Source organism: Giraffa tippelskirchi, chromosome 4 (assembly GCF_054371585.1).
Source record: "Giraffa tippelskirchi isolate mGirTip1 chromosome 4, T2T-mGirTip1v1.2.pri, whole genome shotgun sequence".
Lineage (NCBI taxonomy): Eukaryota > Metazoa > Chordata > Mammalia > Artiodactyla > Giraffidae > Giraffa > Giraffa tippelskirchi.
Genome location: NC_137278.1, coordinates 143,217,737 through 143,230,105, shown reverse-complemented (window position 1 = coordinate 143,230,105; position 12,369 = coordinate 143,217,737). Strand labels below are relative to the sequence as shown.

The following is a 12,369-nucleotide window of genomic DNA, read 5'->3' as shown; positions in this document are numbered from 1 at the left end:
CAAAGACTTAAAATACATTTCTCTGAGAAAGTACCGGGAAACCAAAGGGCTGCAACCGACAGCCTCAGCCCACCAATCCACAGGAGGCCTTCACAAAGTCCATTCCCAAGAAAACGGTACACTAGTTCTCCAAGAGAGGGTTGTGGAAGTTGGGCCATCTCCCTGACCACCAAATCAGGGGGCTCCAAAAAGGGAAAAGTGGGAAGCCCTAAAGCGAGGCACTGTGGTGCAGTGGTTAAGAATTCTCTGCAGGTAATTCCTCAGCTGTGCAGTGGTGAAGACTCTGCGCTGTCACTGCCGAGGGTCCCTGTTCAATCCTTGGTCAGAGAACTAAGACCCCATGAGCAGCAAAAAAAAAAAAAAAAAAAAAAGCTAAAAATAATAAAATAAAATGACTCAAGAAGCTCAGGAAAAAAACAATTCTCTGTGGTTTGAATCCCAGCTGTTCCATTTGGCATTGTAATCTAAGAAAAGATTTTTTTTTTTTAATTTTTAATTTTTCTTTTGACTGTGCTGGGTCTTTGTTGCTGCTCAGGCTTTTCCCTAGTTCTGACAAGTGGGTGTTACTCTTCAGTTGCAGTGAGAGGTTTCTCATTTTGGTGGCTTTTCTTGCTGTGGAGCACAGGCTCTGGGTGCATGGGCTCAGCAGTTGCTGCTCCTGGGCTCTAGAGCACAGCCTCAGTGGTTGTGGCACACAGGTTTAGCTGTTCCATGGCATGTAGGACCAGGGATCGAATGCGTGTCTCCTGCATTGGCAGGTGGATTCTTTACCACTGAGCTACCAGGGAAGCCCTAAGGAAAGTTTTCTGAAACTCCTCTGTCCCTTAGTTTCCTCACCTGTAAAATGAGGGTGATTATAATATTTGCTCATTTGAATTGAATGAGATTTGGGTTAATGAAATGTTAACCATGCTGCTGCTGATGGTGGTGATAAGACACACATTGTTATTTGTGTCCCTCCTCCAAAGGGGAGACATTTATGAGGGAGCTGTTTGGTGCCAGGAAAACCTTGAACGACTTGAACAAACCAGAAAAGAAAATCTCTATGACTGATTTTTGAATTCTTTTTTCTGGAACACTGCTTTGAATTTTCACTTATACCTTATTTTAAAATGCTAACAATCTACACTGATCCACTAAATTGAGACAGAATCTAGAGCAAATCTGAGTTAGGCTTCATAGAAAATTTAATGACCAATTAACTGGACAATCAAGGTATAACAAAACAGATAATAATGATTTTTAAGAGCCTTAAAGTTTAGCCTTTTAACAGTTTTCCCAATTTTCCTTTCAAGGCGATGTGCACTTTAGAAGTTGCTGGAGTATTGGAAACTCATTATTTAATCTATGATATTCTTTGGAAAGAATGCAGTCCATGGAAAAAATACTTAAATTTTGATCACAGGTTATTTTCCCTAATGTGAGAGAGTGCTTTGCTTCCAAAAATCCATCTATACTAGCTCAAAGTCTCCTAGAGGCAATAAACATTTCTTTCATCCCATATAAAGTCACAACATACCTAATATAAAACTTTATGCCCTCAGTGAAAGTTTTAGTCTGACTTTTTCAGAAATGTGTAGTTGTAATTCTCCTGGTCAGACTATAGAGCTGTCATTCAGTAGAGACATTTCTTTTAAATCCATTTCTTTCCCCTCCTCCCAAAATTGAATAATAAACTTTTCAAACTGAGATAATTACAGAATTTAAAAATCTGCTTTAATTACATTTGGTTGTTGGTTGTTATTCCCCGAAATGTTTAGCATACCTCTTGTTTTGAGTATCAATTGTTGTTTTGTTGCTAAATCATGTCCAACTCTTGCAACTCCATGGACTGTAGCCCACGAGGTTCCTCTGTCCATGCGATTTCCCAGGTAAGATTACTGGAGTGGGTTGCCATTTCCTTCTCTGGGGGATCTTTCCAACCCAGGGATCGAAACTGCGTCTCCTGCATTGGCAGGCGGATACTTTATTGCCGAGCCACTAGGGAAGCCCTGTATTGAGTGTGCCTATTGCAAAAAGAGCTCTGATGAGTTTTTCAAGTTTCACACCTCATGGCTTCTACCTCCAGATCTAGAAATTTCTGACCCCTACAAAGAGCACAGTCATTTGGCACAACTACTCTCACTTTATAAACTAGTTGACTATGATACAGAAAAAGAATTTTTAATAGAAGGAAAGGAAACATCTGTCACATTATAGGAGACAAGCAACAGGAAAATCAGAAGCCCTTTATAAACATTTTCCTAATGCAAAATACACGTCTCCAAGTAAAGACTAACCACACTTGTCCTCCTTGCTGGCTGGAATGGTGGTTTCATCAGGCTTCCTGGCCATCTCCCCAGTGGGCAGGATATCTTCTGGAGAAAATACTCAACAGTGTTTGCAGTCCTGCCTTCTGCTGGATCCTTTCTTGCTGTATCTCCAAGAAGAGAATCATAGAGATATAGAGCTAGAATTTATTTTGGAGACTTAGCAGATCAGAAAAAATGAAATCCAGAAAAAAAGTAATTTACTTGAAGCCCAAACATGTAACAGCTAATAAGACTGGAACCCTATCTAATGGTCTCCATTGCTTCTAAGCCCGACTGCTGCTTTGAAGAGCTCAGGATTCATAATTTTACAGAATTTTTAGCTATATATTATTGTTATTAGTAGAAGTGAAACTATATATGCAGAGGGTAAGTATGCATTGAGACAATATTTGTATAACGTGAATTTGTTACATATAATAGAAAAATATTTTAAATTTAAATAAATGAAACTTTAAATTTTAATCTAAAATTTAAAAATATTTTTAAATTAATTTAAAATTTAATTTTTAAAATTAAAAATTTTGTTTTAAAAATTTAAAATAAAAATATTTAAAATTTAAATGAAATAAAATTTCAAATGTGTTTATATATACTTTAAAATGTTAAACTGCCGTAAAAAAAATTCCTCTTCTTGAATAAAGATGTATCCACATGTGTTATTATTAATTAATTTTACCAACATTTTTGAAACTTCCATGTTAACCAGGTATAGTCCTAGGTTTAAAGATACAGAAGAGAAAATAATAGCCCTTGTCCCAGCTTGCCAACAAATTGGAGAGGCTGACTTAAAACAGGCAAGTATGATACTGTGTGATTCCACATGGCAGATTTGGGAACAAGAGCTTCTGTACGACTGCATCTCAGGCTTGAGTGAAAATGAGGACAGGGCAGGGACCAGATCATGGAGAGTTTTGTACATCGTGCTAAACAGTGTGTATTTTACCCAAAAATGGCTAGAAGACATTGAGAAAGTAGATGCTCTAAAATCACGTGACTCAAATTATACTATAGAGCTAGTGAATATTTTTTCTGCTCCTTAATACTGAACACCTTGATAGACCATCTGAGAGTGGAATGTGATGAGTCACCAGACTCTAGTTCCAGTTGTAGAACTGACGGAAATCTCAGTTTCCTCATCTGTAAGGTGGGGGTCATTATAGGATTGTTGTAAGAAGGATCGGAGGTAAGGCTATTAAACATTTATTACCATGTCTGGCATAGTAAGGGCTTCCCTCGTGGCTCAGCTGATGAAGAATCCACCTGCAATGCGGGAGACCTGGGTTTGATCCCTGGGTTGGGAAGGTCCCCCGGAGAAGGGAAAGGCCACCCACTCCAGTATTCTGGCCTGGAGAATTCCATGGACTATATAGAGATGGACATGACTGAGGGACTTCCACTTCACTGGCATAGTAAACACTCAATAACTGTAAACTGGCATCGTCTTCATCGTGATCATCATCATAAAAGACTGAAATGGAAAAAATGGATTAGAAATGCTAAGGGTTAATTGTAACATCTAGGGTTAAGAGCAATCTTCTAACTCTGCTGAGTGTATTTCTTCAAGTAATAAAGTCCCTTCACAGAGAACTACTTTGTCAGAGGCATGGCTAGAAAGGGGCAACAGTTAGCAAAATGCATTGATTATGTAATTGAGATGAACTTTCCCTTTGATTTTGCTGTTCAAGAACATGTAAGGAAAGAAAACTAGTTTCAGTGGCTGAGATCAGTATCAGAGAAGAGCTGTGTGCTTGCTTTGTCAGTTAAAAGTGGAAGAGGAAAACGTCAAAGTCTGCTGGAGACTAGGGATAAAAATCAACTTTTGTGTTACCTCTCTTTGTTGATCAGCAGGCCCATATTATGCTTTCAACCCACTAGTAGATTGTAACTAATTGTTTATAAAGTATCTTTATAGTGTAATGACTGAAAGTTATTTTTGGCTGTATCTTTATTATTGGAATACTTCCTGTAATTGCGCCAAATTCAGAATTTGAAATATAGTTTAGCAATTCCAGTTTGGTTAAATTGAAAATTAAGTAGGTCAGAATTAGATTTACCATAAGCATAATGCCATCTATCTATTAAAAACGGCCTCTATTTCAGTATTCTATAGAATAATAGGTTTACTTTCTGTGTTCTGTTTTGTTAGTGCTCCTATATTCCTCCCTGTAAGAGAGAAAATCAGAAGAACTTGGAAAGTGTCATGAATTGGCAACAGTACTGGAAAGATGAGATTGGTTCCCAGCCATTTACTTGCTATTTTAATCAATTTCAAAGGTAAGCAAATATTTACATGTGCATATTAAAGTTGTTTGTAGCCTCGGTAGCTAATTATATTAATAAATCATAGATTGTGCTCTCTTGACAAAATATACAACATGGAGATAGATAGCCTCGACTCTTCCTAGCATGTAGTTAGGGTAGCCCTTTCTTATTCTATAGGATGGGGATCATGTGAAGAACCTGCTAACCAAGAAAGGAGAGAACTTGTATCATGCATCATAGAGTTTACCCTCTGGATACACTAAGAAAGTGCCTTTAGGTAGGAGGACTGTATACTAGGAGTGTTCTCCCAAATCATTTGTGATTAATGATCACAAACTGAACAGTGTTCAGATTTATCATCATTTTGGGCTACATCAAATCTTATCTTTCTTTTTCCTTTCTATTCTGATCAGATATCTTCAAATGTTTCCATCATTAAAACTTTACTTGACCTAGAGAGAACTCAAGTTATAGCATACAGCACCAGTTCCTTGAACTAGAATATTTCAGTATCCACCCAGATTAATCATAGTAATTTGTTCATCAAATGTTGAGTATTCTCAGCTCTTTGCTGTCCCTCTCCATTTGGGTGTTCCACACTTAGGTCAGACTTTCTCTTCCCCATAATCCCTCTCTTAGTGAATGGCACTATGGTCTACTCATTTACTGAGTCTAGAAAGTTTGAGTAATTCTTAACTCACTTTTCTCCTTTATGCTCTATAACCTATATTTATCATCCTGTTAATTTTATCCTGCATTAAGTCTTCTCTGCCTGCCCTCTGCCACTGTTTTAGTTCAGATTCGTATTATTTCCCATGAATCTGAGAACACAATAGTCTTCCAACTATTAACGCAACAATAGTCTTCTAAGTAGCCCTTCTACTTCCACCCTTTGCCCCGCTCTAAGACATTCTCCACGTTGCTGCCAAGACTGTCTTTCTTAAACTTGAAAGCAACAACAAGCAGTTAGGATCTACCTCTGAGGCAGGAATATGGCAGAATCTCCTAGTTCATGTAGAGGAAGGAGGTACATAAAAGGGGCAATTTGTAGAACATCCAAAAGTGCCAGCTATAAGATATACCTCTGTGTGCTGTCTAGAGCTCTTTCTCGGTTTGCAATCCTCACTGTCGTAACTATACCAGAAGAACTTTTAAAAAAAAATGCATCACAGATGAATTAACTTAGAATCTTTGGTGGTTGAACCTAGGCATTAGCATTTAAAAAAATCAATTCTAGGGATTCTAATATACAGTCAGGATTGAGAGCCACTGCTCTATCCTCTCACCCATAACCCTCTACTGGAATTGTTTGTATGCCCATCTTCCCAGCCAGATTGCCTAATGGTTAATGGTATGGACCATATCTTCTTCGGCTTTGTGTCCCTAGTACTTAGTGCAGTGCCTGGTTCTCAGTTAAGGAATGTTTGGTGAATGAATGAATCAATGAATGCAATGTGCCAGAATAATAAGGAGGGTTCTTTGCTTCCAAGGAATTAGACTTTATTGGGGGACACAGAGCTTATGCAATGTAAGGGCACAGTAAAGGACAGAAATGGTTTACCTATCAGAAGCAGAAGATATTAAGAAGAGGTGGCAAGAATTTCATGCAAAGTATGATTTCATCAGTTAGAAATGAAAGGGAGGAAGACCTTGAAGATGAGGTGGCTGTGATAAAAAAACAAGTTTGGCAATATAAGTAACATTAGGTACATAGGTTATACATAACAAGGAGTGGTGAATTTGTAAGCTGGAAATGTAGCTTAGGGTTAGATTTCCAAAGGGTCATAAATGCCATATTAAGGAGAATGATCTTTGTCATTTGGGCAGTGAAAATTTGTGAAAAGGTTTTCTTTTTTTTTTGAACCAAAGACTCACTTGAGTAGGTATCTGATATAGAAAGGAAGGGGTGTGAGAGTTGAATGTGTATTGGAGAGGAAAGATGGGCTGAAAACAAGGAGCTCCAGCTCAGAGATGGGGGGGGAGTAAAGAGAGTACTGAGTGAAAAACACAGCATTTCTGAGTGGCTACCTGTGCCAATCATTGTGAATAACATTTTGGTTAGATCACTAAATTTCTTACAGTAGTTCTAAATACTGGCCCCACTTGACAGGTGGGAAAACTGAGTCTTCAAGACTCCAACTGAGGTCTTTAAGTGAAAAAAACAGAATGCAGCTTGAAACCGGCTTGTCTGATTCCCTGAGCTCCTTCTGTTAGCCATCTTCTTATCCCAGTAAAGCGGTCTGAGAGTAGTGGTAGTGGCAGTAGCCCATGGAGGGGTATGTCAGAAAGACATTTAGAATCACAGTCAACAGAACTTAGCAGCCATGTGAGTGATGTGGAAAAAGGAGGTATCACATTTGACTGAGTGTGAGAAAAGGATAGTCTAGCTCTGACTATGCTGAATTTGAGAGTCTCAACATATCCAAAAGAGAGACGTAGAAGTACAGACTTTCAGTTCAAGAGCAAGAAGTCAGGTCAGTGTTATATGGATCTGGGAATCGTTGGCACACAAGCCACAGTTGAAGCAAAGAGAAAGCATGCACGCTGGGAAAGAATGCATACTGGAGTGAGGAGAGAAATGTTGACAGAATCTTGGGATCCTCTGTGTTGATGGTATGAGGGGGAGGAGATGGAGAGTGAGTGGCCAGATGTTGAGAAGAAAGTGAAAAGATTTGGAAGGGCGAGTGTTTTAAGGGGAAAAGAATAATCAAGATGCACTACTGAGAAGTCGTCAATTGTGGCAGCCCCGAGTGTTTCAGTGATCTTTGTGAACACAGTTTAGGTACTGCCTTAAAGCAAAGGGTTTGAAATCACTTTGTCTTAGGCTGAGATGAGCCTGTGAAGGCTTTACCAAGTGCAGACTACTTTTTCAAGAAGTTTGCCGTGACTGGAAAAAGAATTTGAGGGAGGAGATGAGTAACTGAGAGGGAAATAGGAATGGTTACAGAGAAATGAGATGGGGTATGGACTACAACTGCCGAGGCAGGAGGAAATATTGACTACACATAGTAAAGAAGGAAAAAGGGGAACACGCCCTGAGGAAAACAGGGGAGGAATGAAATACAGAGGTGAAGTGGGGATGTGTTTTTCAGTGAGACGGGGAGCCCAGCCACAGGAAATAGGCACTGGCAGTCAAGACAGTTTGATACTGAACCCACCACGGTCTGCACCAGGTGATCCTTTAGGCTCCCAGCTCCTGGACCAGGAGCTGGTTTCCGAATGTGCATGACCTTGAGCTTGCAGGAGGAAGCAGACAGGCACCCCCTCCCACGGGCTGTGCAACCCGGTCATCTTGGTAACTTGCCCTCACTCTCCACTCAGGTACCAAGTTTTCTAAAGGCTGCCTCCTCCAAATAAGGCTGCCTTCTGCTAGGGCACGAACTCTGAATATCCTCAGTACCAAATCAAACAGGACCATTCCCTGGCATGCTGAAAATTATCTGTAAAGAACTCACCCTGCATTATGGTGGATTGGCCAAAAAGGTTTTGGGGTTTTTCTGTAACATCTAATGGAAAAACTTGAATGAACTTTTTGGCCAACAGAGCATATCAATTATAGTATATCAACTTTAGTAGTGGTACATTTAAGTTCATCATTCCTTCTTCAGAACAGATACCCATTCCCCATCCATCATCTCACTGTCCCATTTTCAAACTGTTGGCGTACAGACAGAAGTAGGAGTGGTCTCTCACAACTCAGAAGCACTCCAGACATGATTTTAAGTGACTTCGAGAAAACAGAAGTTTGAAGTTTGGCTCTTTTATCATGACATTTGCAAGAGGAAACAAGAGTGCTGGTTGGAGGTGTGAAAAATGGCAACTCCTTGGTGCCATCTACTCTTAGTACACTTTTTACTACTGCTAAATATGAAATAAAAATAGACTCACTGTAAAGACTTCCAGATGCTCTTGATAAGATGAACTTTATATTTAAAGTAACCTTTAGATTTCACTCAAATGCAGGATTGGGGAGAAAAGTTACCAAGAAGTTTCCGTTCTCAAGAAAAGGATGTTATTTTAAAAATCTAAGATAAAGATGATTGGAGTCTTAGCTTTCCATTGTTGAAGGCTTATTTAGGTGAGTTACACTCAGAAATAGAATCTGCAGTGGCCAGAGCGGCCATCAGTAGCCATGCCTGCCCTGGAAGGATGGTCCCCATGCAATCACCCCTTCCTTCTGTGTACACCACGGTGTGGTGACTGCGTGCCCAGGGCTCGTGGAACCAGGCCCTGGCTGCCTCTAGTCATGATCTTCCCATACAGCCTCTTGGCTCTATGTCCCCTTCAACCTTGAAGCATCAAATCTCCATACAATGGGTAGATTTTTATTTTACACTCTTTGGTATAGGTGAGGTCACACTTACTTTCCCTATATATTTTTGTCTCTTGTTAGCCTTTCCTTGGCTTATCTTTTCTCAGCAAAGCCCCAGCAATGCCCACTTCTCTTTCTCTCTCTCAAAGTCTCTCGGTAATGCCCAACTCTTTGCCACCCTATGGACTGTAGCCCACCCAGCTCCATGCCCCCTTACCACAGTTTTTTTCTTTTTTTGGCTGTGCTGGGTCTTTGTTGCTGTGTGGATTTTTCTCTAGTTGCGGCAAGTGAGGGCTACACTTAAGTTGCAGTGTGCAGGCTTCTCATTGCAGTGGCTTCTCCTGTTGAGGGGCATGGGCTCTAAGAGCTCAGGCTTCAGTAGCTGTGGCTCCCGGGCTCTGGAACACAGGCTCAGTAGTTGTGGCACACAGGCTTAGTTGCTCAAGGTATGTGGGATCTTCCTGGACCAGGAATGGAACCCGTGTCTCCTGCATTGGCAGGTGGATTCTTTACCACTGAACCACCAGGGAAGCCCACCAAGTTTGTTTGAAATCTCCATTCAGTTGCTCAAAAACATCTGAGTCTTTCTTAGTCTTTCCATACAATTTTCCTCCCTCATCTTTGCCTTCACCAGCTTCCCCTGACGAAGGCGTGTCCCTGGAAATTGGGTACTCATTCCTTAATTCCCTTTGGATCTAAGGACAAGGAAGAGTGATCTGTCCTTAGTTTTTGAACTTTTCTTCTTAAGGAAAGCATTGTATTTTTCTATACGGGTTTACTTTTTAATACTTAATTTTTTTGTCCTAAGTGGATAATAGTTCACAGAGGGCACAGAGCAAGCTTACACACACGTGCGTGCACACACCCACACCCACACCCACACACACACACAATTGTCAAATGAACAAATCCAGCCACTTCACCTGTGAAGCCTTGAATTCATTCCCTCAGTTGAGGCCCTCACTGTTTTTCATCTAGATTGTTGAAGTGCGCCTCAACTGGTCTTTTAGTCTTGGCCTTTCTTTCATCGGTCATCTACACTACACTAAGTTTTGTTGTACTTCATTTAAGTCTTACTTGATTTTGTCACAGTCCTTGATTAGATTTTTCTGCCTTCTTATCTTTCATTGGATGAAGACTATGCCTTTCTGATTCCAGGTTCAACTTCTGCTGTTTACTCACATGTCCATAAGCTGGAAAAAGAAAAACAGACGTGATCCATGCCTTCACGGAGCTTATAGCCTATCATCACATTAGATAGATAATTACAAAGTGGAGTAAACATCATGAAGGAAAAGCCAGGGGTGCTGCTATGAGATATTATAACAAGGTGGTGAATCTCAAAGGCCTGTGTACATAAATCATAATTAGGTGGAGGCCAGAAGATGGTCGAGAGTTAGGTAGGCAAAAAGCAAGGGGAACAGTATTTCAGAATGAGACACCACTGTGTACAGACGTTCTGCGACAAGAAAGTTTGGTGAGTTTTAGGACCCAAAAGGCCCCCATGACAGAGGAGCTGTTAGGGAGAAGGAAAGTGGTGAGTGTTGATTCTGGAGAGAATAGACAGGGTTTACATTTCTCTTAAACTCAGTGAGTAGCCAGTGATGGGGAGTGGTGACATGACCTGATTTAAAGGTTTTCACATTCATTCCACCTAGACCAGTCACCCCAGAGTACGCCCTGTTTCACAAACACATTCATGCCTTTGCCCCTGTCTCTCTCTCCTTCCTTCACCTTTTCCCTTTTGTAGGAATTAGCACACTACAGTGGTAGGAAACCTGAAACTAGCCACTTTCTAACATGTGGTATATTACTCTGACCTATGTGTGCCTCCGTTCCCTTTGTAGAAGGGAGAAATAATAAGGTTATTGTGAGGTTATCAATGAGATGGCACATGCCTAACCCTGAGTAATTCCTATGAAAGTGTTTGCCATTATTATTTTTGTTACTATTAAGACTTGCCTCAAAGGCCACTGTGTAAACTTCTCTCACCTTTTCAGGTATAATCAGTCACTCCCTTTTCTGAGTTCCTACAGGGCTATGATTGCTTTTATCACACTGTTAGAGAGTTGGCTGAATATGTATCTTTCTCCTTGGATAGGTTATGACTTCCTTAATGCAGCAACCATGTGGCCTTAGGTGTCTGGTTTACATTTCTCCTCTACCACTAACTATGTGACCTAGGGTAAATTGTGGAACTTCTTGCTCTTGATTTTGTCATCTGTAAAATGAGACAACCTTGTCTATCTTAAGGATTTTACTTTTTGTTTGTTTGTTGTAGTAATGATCATATCTGCACAAGAATGAGTACTTAGTATATGTATGTGCTTTTCTTTCCTTGCCCTGTAAATTTCTAACATCAATGGTGGAAACAGCTAATCAGAGCATAGCCTAGTTATTCACTGATTAGATGCTGAGTGAGATGTTGAATGAATACATAATAGAAATTTGATTAATGAGTAAAGTGATGGAACACACAAAAATAACTCAAAGGAAAGAATTCTATTGTGAAATAAAATAAATATGTTGTACTTCTGATCCTGAACAGATATATCCTAATTTTTAAGTTCACCCAGAGTATGTTTGTCCTATGATATATATTTTCCAAGTTAAATTTGTCCTTAGCATTTTAGAGAAAGATGAACATAATGGTCTGTGCTAAAGTTGAATAGAATGCTCTTTAGAGTAGAGTTTGAAAGTCATAGAAAAGGAATGCTCACTTACTTAGGGCTTAGTTTTCTTACCTCCAAAATTTCATAGGTTAAATGATCTCTAAGAGTCCTCTAAGTTCTCAAGTTTCATGATTTTGTAATTCCCTGATTCTGAAGGTGTGTACAATTGCAATAGCTTAAGCTGTTGGATCAAATGCTAATGGTGAAAGAGAAAGAAAATTAGCAAAGAACCAAACGGTTAACAGTCTGGAGCCATTAAATGGAGGAGCAGAGAGTCCTACCTCAACAGTAATTGAGTTTCATAATGATGACACTGAGTCATCAAAAAAGTAAAATTTGGTTCAATATACTCTCTTTAAAAGGTAAGGAAATGTGTAATGCATTTTTAGAAAGATGTTACCAATTATATTTTAATATTTGTATTTATTTTTATTCAACTTAAAAGGTTAAACTTCATTTATTTGGAAGAATCACTTATGTGAATACCTACCTCCTTCTCTTGAAATAAACAATATTGTTTTAGGGAGTCCAAAATCTTCCTGCCACAAAATAGCTAATCACTTTTCTATCATGGTATACCCTTCTCAGCGTCCTGGATTTCATCCATCGAATTACCACCATTTTAGTCGTTTACTCTTTTTTAAAAATTTTTTTTTTATTGGAGGATAATTGGTTTACAATATGACAAACAAATACATGAAAAGATGCTAAACATTGCTCATTGCTAGAGAAATGCAAATCAAAATTACAATGAGGTATCACCTCACTCTGGTCACGGTGGCCATCATTTAAAAATCTACAAGCAATAAAT

At 39.5% G+C, this 12,369-nt stretch overlaps 1 protein-coding gene across 2 annotated transcripts in view; it reads left to right on the top strand.

Annotated features, from left to right (window-relative positions):
* Positions 1-12,369, top strand: part of KCNMB4 (potassium calcium-activated channel subfamily M regulatory beta subunit 4) — a 70,968-nt gene that overhangs the window by 26,924 nt on the left and 31,675 nt on the right. For both annotated transcript variants that reach the window (XM_081589656.1, XM_081589657.1), the window contains exon 2: positions 4,459-4,586. In XM_081589656.1, coding sequence (XP_081445782.1) covers positions 4,459-4,586 — 128 coding nt within the window. The remainder of the gene's footprint in view (positions 1-4,458; positions 4,587-12,369) is intronic.